The sequence below is a fragment of the Protopterus annectens genome, chromosome 3.part0, assembly GCF_019279795.1.
Source record: "Protopterus annectens isolate FY-2018-M chromosome 3.part0, PAN1.0, whole genome shotgun sequence".
Taxonomy (NCBI): domain Eukaryota; kingdom Metazoa; phylum Chordata; order Ceratodontiformes; family Protopteridae; genus Protopterus; species Protopterus annectens.
In genome coordinates, this window is record NC_056731.1 from 1,931,667,687 (window position 1) to 1,931,684,641 (window position 16,955).

General features: G+C 44.9%; 1 protein-coding gene across 1 annotated transcript in view; it reads left to right on the plus strand.

The window, feature by feature from the left end:
* Positions 1 to 16,955, plus strand: part of PTPN23 (protein tyrosine phosphatase non-receptor type 23) — a 1,983,393-nt gene that overhangs the window by 366,593 nt on the left and 1,599,845 nt on the right. The window contains exon 4 of the mRNA XM_044066015.1: positions 1,963 to 2,039. Coding sequence (XP_043921950.1) covers positions 1,963 to 2,039 — 77 coding nt within the window. The remainder of the gene's footprint in view (positions 1 to 1,962; positions 2,040 to 16,955) is intronic.

Below are 16,955 nucleotides of genomic sequence, written 5' to 3' on the forward strand. Positions count from 1 at the left end.
TGCAGCAGTGTATACACTCGAACATCTACATTTATGGTAGGTACAAAACTGTACTTTTTCAGAAAGACAGAGCAATTACTAGTGGCATATGCTGCAGGATCATAAGGAAAGGCTATCTCAAAGCAGATTATTTCAAAGTGGATAGGCCACTGCATTCGTTTCTGCTACTTATACCATGGCAAGCCAGTGCCTAAGGGCATTAGGCTACATTCCACCAGAGCTGTAGCCACTTCAGCAGCCTTTCTCAGGGAAGTACCAACCAAGGACATTTTAGAGGCAGCTACTTGGAGTTCAGTGCACACCTTTACAAAGCACTATCATCTGTCACTGTACTCTAAATCCAGGATAGGCTTTGCCACTGTAGTTCTGCAGGGTCTCCTAGCCGCTCCTAATGTTGTTTAGCTCCAGCCTCCCAACCATAGTTTTGGGAATCTACTCAAATGTAATGACTGCAACAGTGAAACATGAAGAACATAGTACAGTTGTGTACACTTACTATAAATGTAGATGTTAGAGTGTATTCACTGTTGCAGTCCAGGTTACCCACCCTCCATCCCCCCTTTTCTTCTGATGGAACCTATCTTTCCTTCTCTGATTTATACAACCTATGAGGTGTATTTGCTTGTGGATGAAGGTAAAGTTTATATTGCTGCATTTAATTTTATATATACATATAAATTCCGGCTACTCTTTTAGGGGGCACCTGACATCCGGGGCAAGAAAAACTAAAGAAAATGGCGTTGGCTGCTTCTTTTATATCCCTGACAACCTGACGTCAGGGAAGGGGTGACGACAGCCGACGCAGGACCCAAGACTTTGGAATTCAGGCCGACTGAGGGCAACCTGCCAGCAGGATTACCCAAATGTAATGACTGCAACAGTGAATACACTCGAACATCTACATTTATGGTAAGTGTACACAACTGTACTTCCTCTGTGATTGTTTTCTGTTATTCCCACCATGTTAAATCTCTTCCAGGCAAGGTTTAAAGCTCATTCGAATAGGGCCTTTTTCTTTTTGATGGCATATCGGAAAGAGGTGGTCTCTCGAAGCATTCTAGAGGCAGCAATGTTGTCCTCTGTAAAGATAACAAACACTACAACCTGGATTCTTTTTCAATGGCCAGAGTAGGCTTTGCTAGGACCATTCTCCAGGGGCTTCTGAATCCTTAACTTTCCACCACCCAGGTAAGGGAAGCTTTGGGAATTTTCCCAAAATGCAACTGAGGCAGTAGGAATACCGAGCATAGTACAGTTAAGTAGGACTTGCGCAACTCTTAACGGTAGATGTTCAGAGTCCTCACTGCCTCAGTGGCAGCACCTGCTTGCCATCCCTCAGGTTGTGCATAGTCAAGGTGGGTTTCGACCTCTGATTCAGTTCTTGTAAAATTAGTTTTTTATGTGGTATTGTGATTGGCTGCGAATTTACTCTTGCTTGATGATTCTGGCATCAGATACTTTCATCTCCTTCTTTGTGGAAGCAACAAAGCCTCAGCACACACTTCCTTGACAGCTGAAGGCTTCCTACTTGGTATATACTTGTCCAATCAGCTGTCACAGAAATAGAGAGAGATGGAAGTATGAGCTGTTGAAAGCTGGCCAGTACTGGGTTACCTTGTCAGATAACCCCAAATGCCATGAGGCAGTGAGAAATTCAAGCATCTGCTGTCACAGGTAAGTAGGACTTATGGAACCATACTTTATTTTTCTTTCCCTTGTACAGTTTGTACAAAATTTCCATGCTGTGGCTTCATGAACAGGACCGTAGCTTTGTCATCCATGCTGTAGTGGCATGATAAATCATGTAGCTGATGATTTATCACCTTGGCTATTTTTCATTGTTTGTGGGAATTGCAGTAGCAGTATGTGGATTGTTTTCTAGTCTGGCAGAGAAGATAATAAGGTGTCTGTCATGTTTCCAAGACTGTGTGATTCAAACCGTTTGTAATTTGTGTTTTATAGGACAGAGATCTTTTCTGGAAAGACGGTTACTCATAATGACATCAGCTATGAACAGGCTTGCATTCTTTATAATCTGGGTAAGAACATCACCTTTTTAGTGCAAGAGTCACAGAGTCACAGATAAGGAATAAATAAATTCATACATGGTCATTTTTATACTGCCTTCTCCATTTTTGAATTGCATATTCTATGTTTTGTGCTTCCCAAGACCATCATCCCAGATCTTTATTAGCCATTCAAAATAAATAACATACTCTCACATGCTTGAACCAATTGTGTGCTAATTCCCTTCGAGGTAATACTTTTGTCTTACACCAGAAATTAAAATTGTTCTTTTAAGATATTTCCTTGCACAAAAAATGCCATCCTTAATAACAGTTTTGATATTTTTGTGAAAGTAGTCTGAATGTTACGACCAGTACCCATGCTTTGCTTCAAGTAGACTTCCTTTTTGGCATTGTAAATGCAGTGCTGTATGTATAAACTCCATGGGCAGGTTTGGTAGCGTGTAATTCTTGATATGCCAATAAAAGGTATTAATTTGTTTTGTTTTGTTTTTTTTCTTTTATTGGTACTAGCATTCCTAGAAGCTGCCATCAGTTTATATATACTGAGATCTTGTTTTACGCTGCCGTGCCTCAATTTTATTTAGGTCTGAGTATTCTAGAACTCTATGTTTGACGTACAAAATAACCATATAATAGTGTTCATTATGAATGGAGGGCATGAGATAGCTGGCACAGAAGGAGAAGCCTAGCTTTTATATGTGTGATAACTGCACCGATGATTGGTAGGTGTGCAACATTTTTCCATTGACTAGTTTTGTATGCTTGTGTACTCCATGCTGTTACTTGGAACATGTTGGGTAAAAGCATTAGAAAGGAACCCAATACAGATAGAGTTGCTTGTGTCACAACCTCTTTGTTCAGGTAGCTTTGTATGTTTGGACACTGCATGCAGTGTTTAAATTGACAAAATGTACATCCCTATTTTAAAAATGTACAACCCTATTTTAAAATTGACTGGGATGACAAAACTGCTTTCCTCTTGGGTAACTCTTCTTCAAAAATGCAGTCAAAACAATAAAATCTACCCTGGATTGGCCAGTCATCTCTTGTTTTTCACTATGAAAGCATTTAAATGCATATGAACACCTGAACCTGAACACTAGTTTACTTCTGCTGTTGAAACTCTTAAGGATAGCTTTTTTTTTCTTTTTTTTTTTGCATGTCTTGTCTGCCTTGAGCAACATATTTTTAGACCTCCTGGCTTTAACGGTGATTGAAAACCTGCTGTGATTCCCAGGCTTAGATGAATGCGATATTATTAAAATGATTTTAGGTATAGCCTACAAGAAGTACAAATTCCCAGAAAGAGCTTTCATTTAGTCCTCTACATTTTTTGCAATAGAGATGTTGTAGTCAATGGGTGGCTCACATTATAGAGATGCTCAGCTCGGACAAACTTCCTTTCTTAGAGCTTCACTGAGCAATCTTGTTTGCTCTTTTCAGAGCATGATCGTCTTTACTGATTCCTCACAAGACAATATCAGAGATATCCAGAGAAGTGATAGGATCCTGCTTACGGTGGAAGGTATGTACCACCATCTTTCCTTTTCTTCTAAAGCCTTCCAAATCTAGAAGAAAGAAAACCTCTATATAGCACAGGCAACTTGTCAGGTTGTCAAGTCACACTGTCCTTAAGCCAGGAAGGGATGTTGTAATAAGAGGAAAGAGGTTCATGATAGTATTCACTGTTGCAGTCCTCACATTTGGAATATCCTAGATGCAGGCAGCACATTTGCCAGCCTGACTTCCAGAGCCCAAGGCCTCTGCTACTTCACTCTATCCACAGTGTGAGAATGTTCATGCTTTAATGGATATGTTGACTGGTGATTATCTTCAAGCTTTTCTTGCCATGCAGTCTGCATAGGTATATGTTTTTCACAGAACTCAGTCCTTCAGTCTGCCTACTTCCAACAACCAGGTAGGTACCTCACGGGGGATTTTTTTTATCTTATCTTAAAATTTGCTAGATTGTTGTCTGTCTTGTTCTCATTCTAGTTCTGAACAGTATTTTGTCAAAGTTAATGACTGTGTTTATCAGAAAACAAATCCCTCACAAGGATTTTCATAATAGGTTTCTGTTCTGCCTTTGGCAAATGTACAGTGTGGACTACTGTTCACACTGCTTTTTTTCACCTAGAGGACAGTCCATCCAAGGTATCAGTGTCTGCAGGAGTATACATTTAGAGAGACGTGATACAGCATTTGCAAAGGCTTAGAGGGACCTTGCATCAAATAAAAAGTATGCCAATAAGATGGAAAAGGATTGGGAAACTGGGGACATTTTGAAAAACCCTGCCTTCCTGCATCTGGAGGTCCTCTTGTGGAGAGATGCTTTTGCTATGTCTGTCTGTGGAGTATGCTTCATATGAGCCTTCTGGTGTAATTGCTACACAGGTGCCTATGCCTTTGGTTTTTGCACATCTCACATCTGACATGCTTTCTGAGACCAAACTCTCCAACTTCAGAGACCCATTTTATGATTTCAGAAGGAGAAGGCAGGGTTCACAGAATCCTAGTATGTGGCTATGCTACATTAAGATTCTTTCCCCCTACTTATGATCCAAGGCGTGTCAGGTGGCTGTTCCCATAATCCCAAGGCATAAACTGGCACTAGCTGGCTTACCTCTGCTTAGGTCAGGCAGTGCTTCTTTCCATGCCACTTCCAGGATTTTACTGATTTTCCAGTTTCAGTTGACCAAGTACTTTTTGAAGACTAAACAGCTAGACTTGGACATTTCATGAGGTGTCTGGGGCACAAAAAAAAAAAAGAAAAAAAAGGTGGCCCCAGCACAGGAGTACTGCAATACCCAGATGTCAGAGGTAGATGAGTTGGTATATGTGAGCCAGATCTCATCTTCTGATGACAGTCACTGTGACACCAAAGGCACCCTGTCATCTATTTTATCCACATAGGTTCATAGGTGTGTAATAGGCTAATGGCCCTGTAGCCTTTACAAGCCTAGCCCATAGAAGTGCCCTGGCATTGTGCTGCCCGATGTTAGTTCCCAGTGCCTCTATCAAGTAGAGCCACTGGAGTGATCCCGGGGGGTGAACTTTTTATTTCCCATCCACTCATCAAGATTTCTGTTGAAGAGGGCCAGTGAGGTGCTCTGCTTGACATGTATGGGAAGTCTGTTCCAGAGCATGGGCAGTCTCTAGGTTATGAACCTGTCCCTCCACCATGTTCTGTTGATTGTGGTAATGAGATTGAGGTCTCTGTAGTGTGTGGTGTGGAGGGATTGGGATTTCTTTAGATGTAGCATTTCTAACAGAGCTGGGTCAGACATGGCTTTGTAAGTCAAACAGAGATTGTCTCTTAGTAGACAATATGAGAGCGAGAATATATGGAGTTTTTTGAGTCTGTCCATGTAGGACATGTGTTTAATGCCTAGGATCCTCTTCATGAGGTACTTTTGTGGCCTTTCCAGCTGTTGCATGTATCTATCGAGGTACATGTCAAATGAGGCATTATACTTGATAATTGGCCTAATAAGGGAAGAATAGAGAGTGATGATGACCTCTTTCTTCCTGGTTGCAAAATGCTTGATAATGAGTTGTGCCGCATAGAAGGACTTTCTGACCACAGTGGCAATGTGGTGGTCGAAGGAGAGGTTGCTGTCGGCCTCTGTCCCCAGATCTTTTGTAATGCCTTCAGTGTTCACTGGGCTGGTAATTAGTGGGAACTGAGTTTCTCCCAAAGGGGATGACGATGCATTTTTTTGGCATTAAGCTTAAGGCCATGGTTTTGACACCAGTCATTGGTCTCAGTGAGGCCTTTTTGTAGGAAGTCTGCATCACTTGGGGAGTTAATAATGGCTCCTAGCTTGCAGTCATCTGCAAACTTTGTCAGCCAGAGTCCCTCCGTGTTGGCCTGGACTTCTGAGAAGTAGATGCCAAACATGAGCGGACCAAGGATCGATCCCTGTGGGACTCTGCTCGTGACTGGTTGGTAGTCTGACTTTGAGTCCGCTATTTTCACACTGTGGGTTCTATCTATGAGTCAGTTTGCAACCCACTTACTGATCTATGGATTTTTTCTTTGGGAGATGCACTTCACAGTATGAAGGAGGATTTTCACTGGTAAACTAAAGAGTGTTCTAAAAAAGATCCAGATCATATATGGGCTTGCCTGAACCTAGTCCTTTATTGTTCCTCCAGTGGTAGGTGTTCTAGAGGATGTGTTTAGTAATGCATGTTTGGAACTTATAGGTTCATAGGTAAGTACTAGGCTATCGGCCCAAGGGCCTACGTAAGCCTAGCCAGTAAGGTTCCATAGCTTACGCCACCCAAGAAAGTTATTTTCCTGTGCCACTGTCCAGCACAGACACAGAAGTGATCCCCGGGGTGTATTTCCTATTTCCCATCCACTCATCAAGATTTTTCTTGAAGAGTACTAATGAAGAACTTTGCTTGACATAGATGGGTAGCTTGTTCCAGAGTATAGGAAGTCACTGGGACAGGAATCTATCTCTCCAGCGTGTCCTGTTTGTTGTTGTTTCCTGTATCTTTGCTCCAAGGAATCCTGAGCGTTTTTTAAGAGTGTCACACATTCTGTTAAATACCTTTGTTAGACCATTTGTCTAATCCTGGATCTCGCAAAGAGAAAACCTTAGGTCCAACCATGAGCCATGTTCTCAATGAAAATGAGAACAGAGCACTTGACAGATTTTAAAGGAAAAGGTATACATGTCTAATACCCTGTTCTTCAGAGCATTAAAATGTCTGTCTCCCATGATCTCCTACCAGAAGTCTCTGCTGGAGAAAATGCAGGCTAAGACCAAGATGATTCAGATAAGGATTTGAAGCCTCTAGTTTCAGGTGATAAGTTCTCTAAGTATGAGTGTGGTATAGAGACTTGTCTGGCTGAGAACGATGCCCCTGCTGGAAAATGTAGAGACTGAAATTCCAAAATGCCCTCTAAATATGGATATCCTGTTTGGACCCCCAGCTCAGGAACTTTACAAAAACTGATGGAAAGGGAAGAACTACCACTCTGTAAGAAAATTCCTTCACGCCCAACTTCCTAAATGCGAAAGAATGTTCCAGCAAAACCTAGCCATCTTTCTCTAAACAAGACAGTGCTAGACATGATAAAGGAAGTAAGGAAATTTTATGGAGAGATTGACAAGCTAGACCAAGAGAGAAGCCTATAGACCTCCAGGCCAGGACACCTAGAGGAATAAGCAAAGACAGGGTGTGCCCTCCTGTACCTTTCATAGACCCCACTACAAACCATTCATCTGATGTTGTAAGTCTTTATTCATTCCTTACTGTTAGGACTTCAGTTCCGTCCTGGGAACCGACACGGCCATTACCAAGCTTACGCCAGCCAAAAACTCTTAACTAAGACCTACCCACAATGCCCCTCTCATAGTCTCTCCAGATCTCGTTTGCCGCATTCCTAGTCAGACGTGCCTAGCCTTCTCTCAGCTAAGTGTTCGCTTTTTGTGGTATGTTTCTTGTTCTAGTGTGTTGTAAGATAGTTTTTTTCTGGTCGTTTCTAGTCTTTTCCTATCTTTACCTTATTCTTTCCTGACTAAGTCCTACCCACTACCTTTGGTAGTTCTTCGTACCTTTGTTGGTACTACTCCCAATCTCACCTTTGGTATTTCTTAGTACCATTGTTGGCACTTTTCCTTTTATCTGTAAAAGAAAAAAAGTGCCTTCTCTTGTCTTATTGTTAGTTTTGTTGTGTATTAGTGTGGTTATATTCTGTATTATGGCGGATAAGGCCAAGCTTGGTTTCAAACAATGTGATAAGTGTGGGCATAAGTTGCCCAATTCTGACAGTCACGCCCATTGTGTTTACTGTTTGGGCATTGACCACCTTAATGTTCTTGTGATATTTCTTCTAGCGTTAGCAACCGTACATTGGCTGAACGCAAGAACAAACTTATCCTTAAGGGTATGTTAAAATCACCCTTTGCGGAAGGTCTTTCTGGTACGGAGCTGTCACCACCTCCTAAGCATAAAGATGTTAAAAGACATAAGGACAAACGGAGTCTTTCAGTTCTGACATCCCCGTCCTCCTCGGAACCGAGTCGACACTGGGCTTCTCCTTTGCTGTCGGTGCAGACAGCTTCGGCACCAGGGTCCTTGTCTTCTCCCTCTGTGCCGTCTTTGATTCTGACTCAGACTCTTTCCACTGTACTGACCTCTGCACCATCTCCCATGGTGCTGACCTTGTTTGCGACACAGGTCCCGACTACTGTGCCTGCGTTAACAGCTTCCCCGGCCACAGTACAGATGTCTTTCATGGCTCCTCTGGTAATGACTCCTTCGGTTCCGAAGATCGAGCACCTTCCAAGAACTAGATATTCTCCTTCTTATGACAACAATTTAGTCCCTTTCTTGAGAGACCAGACTCCCCATTGGCAGCGTCCTTCGGATCTACCAGGAGTCTTTCGGAACAGGATGTAGTGAGGGTTGTGGACCAGCTTCTGGCAGCTAGAGGATTAACCACCCAGACCAGGTCTTCCCTCCCCCTTGGATTGGAAGTCTTCTTGGCATATTCTCCTGTCTATCCTGCTCTGACCTCCACCAGGGTTTCGGAGACTTCAGTACCAATGGCGATGCCCGGTACATACTGTTTTGGCACCAACAGAGGAGTCCTCCCTGTCTGCACCGATTACTCTTGGTGCCATGGCTCCTTTGGAACTGGGGCACTCTCAGAGCAGTGATTGGGCTGTCAGCATCGTGGCACCTAGTTCGGCACTGATTTTTTTCTGTGACACCGTCTACGGCCATGGCTCTCCCAGTGGCTGCCGGTCCTCTCGGAGCTCCTCACCTGAAGGCAGGCTCTTCAACATGGTGTGTGACCCCGGTTCCGAGGTCATCCTTCTCGGTTCCAGGCTCGCATGCCTCCTTGGGTGGGCCTGCTTTCCACGTGATGGAGAGGGTCCTTGGCTTCAACAGGCTCACAGTTGACACCACTGGCATTGGAACCAGACCCCCCCCCTAGCTTGCAGCTGTCTCACCCTCCTACTCTGGAACCTCGAGCACAGGAGCCGCAAGGCTTGCCCTCCAAGGGACCCCTCTCTCCGGAGTCCTCCTCAGCAGATCCCACTGGGGAACCACCCCAGAAGAAACTTTGCAAGAAGAAGCATCTTGATTCCCCTGAGGAATCCATCACTGAAGACACTGATTGCGATGAGGGAGAAGGGTCCCCATGGTCTCTTCCCAGAAGATGTCTCACTTGGAGACATTCTCGAGATCCTCAAGCAGAGGGAAGACTGGAAGCCTTCCAACCCTTCTTCGGAGGAATCTGTGTTCTTGCAGGCTTTCTGTGCTCGGACATCAACTTCCTGGTTGACCCCACCGGCAGATGAGCTTATTCGACTTATTGTGCAGTGTGCCTGGAAGGCCACAGACAACATAGAACCCATCCCCTGGAGGCCAGGTAAAATTTTGTCCACCCCGGAAGACCAGCCCAATTGATCCAAACAGCTGGTAGTCTATTCCATTGTTGTGGTGGCGGCCACCAAGAAGGAACTGGTGGAAGATAGTTCCACTGTTCTTCCCCCATACAGGGAGTCCCGGGCTATGGACAGACTGGGGAAGCGGACCTACGCTTCAGCAACCTTTGCCATTCGGTCACTGAATTTACCTGGTGCACTTTACTTTCCTCCAATAGACCTCATTTCTGAAATGTCTGCCTCTTTGGCGGAGGTACTGCATGAGGAGGTGCGTGATACTGTTGCCGCTCAGCTGGCTACCTTGGAAGCAATCCGGAACTCCTCGATGCGCTTGATTTCTCACACTACCAAGGGGGCAGCTTGAGCAGCCACATCGGGCATTGTTATGAGACTACATGCTTGGATGCATTTGTGTGACTTTGCGGACCCCTTTAAATCGTCCTTTGTCAATGCACCTGTTGACAAATCTTCCCTTTTTGGTCCCAAAGTAAGAGAAACACTTTCACGTAGTGAGAAGGACTGAAAGATCTTGTCTGCTGTGGGCATATGTTTTTCCACCCCCAGAGGTCCTACTCCAGGAATCAGAGGGGAGGAAAATTGTGGTTCAGAAAGTCCCAGGGATCTTTTCGTGACACTTGTGATGAGCAATCCCCCCCCCGTGGGGCAGAGGGGGCAACTCTTTTGGAAGATGTCCCTTTCAGGGCAGAGGGGATCCGCGTAACCAGGATGCTAGAGATTCCTTCTCTGGCAGACCCTTCCAGTGCTCCTGAACAGCTCGATTGTTTTCCTCTGGAAGCAGTCGGGGGTCAATTTTCCTGCACCTACAGGCCTGGCAACTCATAACAATGGATGCGTGGGTGCAGAGGATAATATCCAGAGGCTGTCAAATCCCTTTTGACCTCATCCCCAGACCTGTGAAACGAATCCCTGAATTCCCACCTGGACACAGGGAGGTCGCAGCCTTAGAAATCGAAAAGCTGCTAAGAAAGAGTCATCCAACCATTCCCACCAGAACAAAGAGAATTCGGCTTTTACTCTAGGTTATTTTTAGTACCAAAAAAGACAGGGGAACTGGAGACCAATCCTGGATCTCCGTTCACTAAACAAATTCATCAAACCTCAAAAATTCCAGTTGGTCATGGTACAGTCTGTTCTTCCCTTTCTGGGGAAGGACAACTGGATGTGCTCTCTAGACCTCTAGGACACGTATTACCACATAAAGATGGACAAACGCTCCCGGAGCTTTTTCCGCTTCTGGCTGGGAGCCAGTCATTATCAGTTCAGGGTACTGCCCTTTGGTCTCTTGACAGCCCCCAAAGTGTTCACCAAATGCATGGCAGCTGTAGTAGCTCATCTCCAACTACAAGGATTCCAAGTGTTTCCATATCTCGACAATTGGCTCCTTACCGCCATGTCCAGGAATCTTTTCTCATTCTCAGTCTCTTACACTCAAGGCCTTGCTCTTTGCCTAGGTGTGATCAACATGGACAAATCGCACATGTCCCCATCAAGAGCACTGGAATTCATTGGAGCGATCTTCGACACAACATCTTGTCAAGCTTCCCTCCCTCCTCACAGGCTTTCAAAAATAAGAAACCAGTTCCAAGTCCTCCTCCCGCAGACATTTTTACCAGCACACCTTGTACTATAACTATTGGGCTGTATGGCAGCAACCATTACATTGGTACCACTGGCGACGTTGCACATGAGACTATTGCAGTGGCTCCTCTTCATCACAATGGTCGATATTAACTCACCCACTCGACCACATGATATGCCTTACAAATCTTTGCAAGAAACGAGTGCTTTGGTGGATGAAGACAGAATCAAATCTTTGGTGTCGACCGTTCTGTCTCCCCCCAGCGCCACAGTGACCACGGACACTTCCCTGTTAGGGTGGGGGGGGGGCATTTCCAGGGAAAGACAGTCCAAGGCACCTGGTCCCCCATGGAGGCCAATTTGCACATAAGTGTCCTGGAATTGAAGGTAGTTCTCTTAGTGTTTCAAGCTTTCCACACATCCCTTCCTTCTGGGACCATTGCAATTAAATCGGACAAAATGTCAGTCATCTGGTATGTCAACAAATAAGGCAGAACCAGGTATTACCCCCTGTGTCGGGAAGTCATGAGAATTTGGCATTGGGCAATGGCTTCTAACCACTTTCTCATAGCAACAGATATTCCCAGGAGTTCCAATCTTATTGTGGACAATCTGAGCAGGAACATATTGATGCCTCATGAGTGGTCCCTCAATCCTGTAATAACGGATCAGATCTTCTGCCGTTGGGGCAGGCCTTGCTGCGACTCTGTTTGCTTCTCCCCTAAACAACAAATGCAGAAGCTATTTTGCCCTGAACCCCCTCGGGGGGGGGGGGGGGGAGTCACTGAGGGATGCTCTGACACACGATTGGCCCCCCGGGTCTGCTGTATGCCTTTCCCCTCATTCCAAAATTCCTCCAGAAAGGTCTAAGGTTGAAAAGCAAAGTGATGTTCTTCATATTTCACTGTTACAGTCATCACACTTGGGATATCTGCCTGCAGTTAGCCCTCAGTCGGCCCGAATACCAGAGACTTAGTATTTCTGCGTCAGTTGCTGTCGCTCCAGGACTGACGTCAGGTCATCAGGGATATAACAACAGGCAGCTGAAGCCATTACATCATTCTTTCTTGCCGAGGAGCCCAAAGCAGCAGCAGTTACCTGAGTGTTCGTTTCTGAATTGACTTATCCTGAATATTTCTAAAGCTAAGTACCCCATTGGGGATCCTTTTTTCTTCCTCTAACTGATGTCCGAAAAGTTAACAGTTGTCTTGTCTGTGGAAAGCAAATACCACACTGAGATTTCCATTCTTACTGTGTGACCTGTTTAAGCTCAGACCACGACATACCTCGCTGTCGGTTTTGTGCCTTATTCAACGCCTAAACTATTAATTGTTGGGCCCTTATTGTCGCTAAATACTTTTGTTTTCAATCACCGCATTCCAAAATGGCTTTAGTAAGCCATCCGACTACCAATCTTTTGAAAAATGTAAAGATAAAGACAGAGACAGACCGCACAGGTCCAAAACCGCCAGCGCTTCTTCCATTTAGTTAGTCACCAATTCGCCGGTACTCAGTGAGGCGCTTTTGCAGCCCCTGATGTCCGCTTCAGTGGATTCGCAGGCTTTACCAAGACCCATTCGGAGTCCGGTATGCCATGAGACTGTTCCTCGACTACGTCTCTACCTTGGATGGGTCCGGAGCCGCTCAGCAAGAACCAGTTTCTGAGGAAGATGTTCATCATGTTTCACTGTTGCAGTCATTACACTTGGGTTATCCTGCTGGCAGGCCACCCGCAGTCGGCCAGAGTTCCAAAGTCTAGGTCCGGCGTCGGTTGCTGTCGCCTCTTCCTTGACGTCAGTGCGCCAGGGGTATAAAAGATGCAACCGACGCCATTTTCCTCAGTCTTTCTTGCCGTGCGGTGCCCGAAGCAAAAGCACCGCACGGCAAGAAAGACTGAGGAAAATGGCGTGCGGTGCCCGAAGCAAAAGCAGTTCACAAGTGCCGGTCGACCGACTCCTGAGATTTTCAAAATTGAGTTTCAGAACCGAAGTCTTCAGTAAAGCTAAGTACCCCGTTGGGGAAACTTTTTCTTGCTCCAGACCGATGTCAGTAAAAGTTAATAATTGTATTTCTTGTGGGAAGCAAATACCTCATAAGGACTTTCACTCTTACTGTATTCCTTGCCTAGGCCCTGACCACGATGTCACTAGTCGGTTTTGTGCTGGATTCAACAGATGCACTATTAAACGTCTGTTTGATTTTGCTTTACATTATTTTGGTTGAAGGTTTAATTACATAATGCCGTCAGAACAACCAACGATCGGAATTTATAAAAAAAAACGCAAAGACAAAGAAAAGGACAGGCATCAGAGGTCCAAAACCGACGACGAAGCCTGTTCAGGCCAGTCACCAGTTCGCTGGTTCTCAGTGAGGCGCTTTTGCAGCCCCTGACACCCGCTACCTCAGAGCCGCAGGCCGTATCCGACAGCCATGTGAAGACACCGAGGCCTGTGGAAACTCAAGGTATTGGGCCTACGGAAACTATTCCCTCAGATGGGTCCGGAGCCGCTGAGCAGGCATCGGCTTCTGTGGGTGTTTTCAGATCTTCACAGCTTACAATTAAGCCCACTACAGCAGCCAAGGCAAAGCCAAAAACACCATTAAAGACGAAGAAACAAGTACAGAATTCTCCTGAACAGTCATCCATGCCAAAGAAACAGATGCTTAAAATGGCCGAAGACCTAACTACTTTAATCAGGGGTTCCCATCCCCCTCCTGACAGAAGGCCTAGGCAAGACACTGACTGATTCCTCTGACCAGGTTTCTATTTCCTCTGATTCCTCTTCTGATCAGGGATATTCCCTCCCTCCCTATGAGGACTCTGATGCAGAAGAGTCTATACCTTCAGCCTCTCCACCTGAGGATTATTCTTTTGGGGAAACCCTGCACACCATGAGGGAGCATTTCCATTGGGAGAGCCAGGATTATTCAGAATCCAAGAAAAGGCTCATAGACTTTCTTTTATTGCCTCAGCACAGGCCCCTGGCCATTCTCCCTGTGCTTGATATTGTTGATGATGTTCTCTCTGAATCCAGTCTGTCTCCTTATTCTTTACCCCCTTCACCAGTCAAGCCAGACAGGTACTACAGGGTCCCTGACTCTCATAAATTTCTTTACAAAAATCCTGCTGTAAATCCAGAAACAATTTTTCAGGGTCCTAAATGCTAAAAATCCTGTCCCCTCGGATAGGGATTCCAGAGCTCTGGATACATGGGGGGAAAAAAGTTTACACTTCTGCTTCTTTAGCTGTAAGGGCTTTAAATTGCCAGTTTCACAAGCTTAAATATCAACAGTACCTCAGGTCCTTGTTAAAACAGAAAATGGTTTCAAACTCAAAGTCCTGACAGTAAGGAAATGCAGGATTTATTGCATGCAGCTGAACAAGTGGGAAAGCATACTGTATAATGTGGTTTTGATTCATTAGAGGCTTCTTGTAGAGCCGTAGTTACAGCCTCTGTTATTCGAAGGCATGCTTGGCTGAAAGAACAAAGTTTACCTGAACATGTTAAAGTAAAATTATTGGATGCTCCACTACAGCATGATACTTAGCTTGGTGTTAAGACAGAAGAGGTGTTAAAGAAAAGGGAGGATAAAGCAAAATCAATGCAGACAGTAAAGGATTTTTTACAGGTTCAACCACCTAGGTTTAGCAGAAACTGGCCTTCAAAAAATTGGTCCTTTCTGGTGTCAGGTCACAAAGAGGCAGATACAGACGCTCAAGAGGCAGATCTCAGCCCCAAGGCTCCTACAGACCTAAACAATGGGGTGCTTCTGCCTCTAAAGGAGGAGAAGACAAATCACAACCTTATAGGAAATGGTCCCAATGACTTCCCTCTACAGATGCCAAGCACTTACCTTTTGGCAGCACCCCTAGGGGGAAAGCTAGCACTTTTCTGAAAAAACTGGCACATAATCACCCAGGACAAATGGGTACTGAATATTGTTTCTCAGGGTTACAGGTTCCACTTTCACACGCTTCCAAAATCAAAAGGTATGCCGGACCTGCCACAAAACCAATGGGCAGAGACACAAAAACAAATTGCTGCTCTCATGGACATTTGAGCTATTCAAAGATAGCAAGAGGAGGGGCAAGGATTTTACTCAAGACTTTTCTTAGTACTTAGAAAGGACAAAGCCTGGAGACCAATACTGGACCTGTCAATCCTAAATAGTTTCCTGGATGTTCCAAAATTCAAAATGTTGACACTACAGCAACTTCTACCCATGCTGGGCAAGAAGGCTTGGCTAGTTACTTTGGACCTCAAGGAGGCATACCTGCATGTCCCAATCAGACAATCTTGCAGAAGATACCTCAGATTCATAGCAGGCACAATGCATTACCAGTTCTCTGCACTGCCCTTTGGCTTATCTACTGCGCCCAGGGTCTTCACAAAATGCCTGGCACCAGTAATTGCATTTTGCAGACAAAAAGGAATTCAAATATATCCCTACTTGGACAACTGCCTTATTCAAGCAGAGAGCAAGGACATTCTTCTAAAGCATCTGGCATTTGTAAAAAGATTACTAATTTGCCTAGGGTACACAGTAAACGAAAATAAATCAAAACTAGTGCCCTCTCAAGAGATACTATTCCTGGGTGCAAGCTTAAATACAACTGCCCAGATGGATTATCTCACGCCAGACAAACAAAGGCAACTGACTCATTACTTTCAAATGATGGCAACAAAGACCCAGCTCCCTGCAAGAAAAATTCTGCAGGCCCTGGGCTTCATGGCATCCTGCATTCTACTAATTCCATATGCAAGACTGCATATGAGGAAACTACAATGGTATCTAAAAAGTGTTTGGACTCAACATTGCCACAGCCTGGAGACTATCATAACTTTAATTCCTTGCCGACAACAGGAGTTTCGATGGTGGTCCCAGGCCTGTCACCACAACAAAGGACAGCATTTCACCTTACCCACAGCCATGCAGACAATAACAACGGATGCATCGGGGGCACATATGGCAGGAAAAGTTATTCAGTGCACGTGGCCCAAGGAACAAATGCATCTTCACATCAATCAGAAAGAGATGCTAGCTGTACAGAATGCCCTGACAGCTTTCAAGGACCTACTACATCCAGGACAACTACTAATAAAGATGGATAATACCACAGTTATGTGGTACATAAACAAGCAAGGGGGCACACATTCCTACCCCCTATGCAGGCAAGCCATGACTTTGTGGAACACAGCACTGACCTGTCAAGTACATCTGCAGGCACAATTCCTGCCAGTAGCAAAAAAATACACTGGCAGACGAACTAAGCAGAAATCTCATGGATCCTCACAAATGGAAACTAAATCCACAGGTGTTCAGCATGAGAACAAGGAAATGGGGACTCCCAGACATAGATCTTTTTGCCTCCCGTCACAGTTGCCAACTTCAGAAATTCTGCACAAGAACTTATCACTCTCAAGCATGGAAAGTGGATGCTCTATCATTCAGCTGGAAAACCCTGACAGTCTATGCCTTCCCTCCAATGCCTCTTCTTACCAAGGTACTCCTAAACGTTAGAGAAGAGAGGCCAAAAATGATCCTGATTGCCCCAGACTGGCCACGCCAGCACTGGTACCCAATCCTAAAGAGCTTGTCTCAAGGCCCAGCCTGGCCTTTACCTCAAATTCCTCATCTTCTGACTCGACAAAACAATCAGATTCTGCACAGTCAACTCAGAACCTTAAATCTGGTAGCATGGCAGATAATGTAGCCATTCAGACTGCACCTCTCTCTAAAGTTGTTATGGATGTCATTTTAGAAGCCAGGAGGCCCAGCACTAGGAAATCTTATGCAGAAAAATGGAAGAGATTCTGTGCTTGGAACCAGGCACAAGGACCCGGACCACTTGTTCCAAATATACCTCAGATTTTACAATACCTAACTGAGATGCTGGACAAAGGCCTAC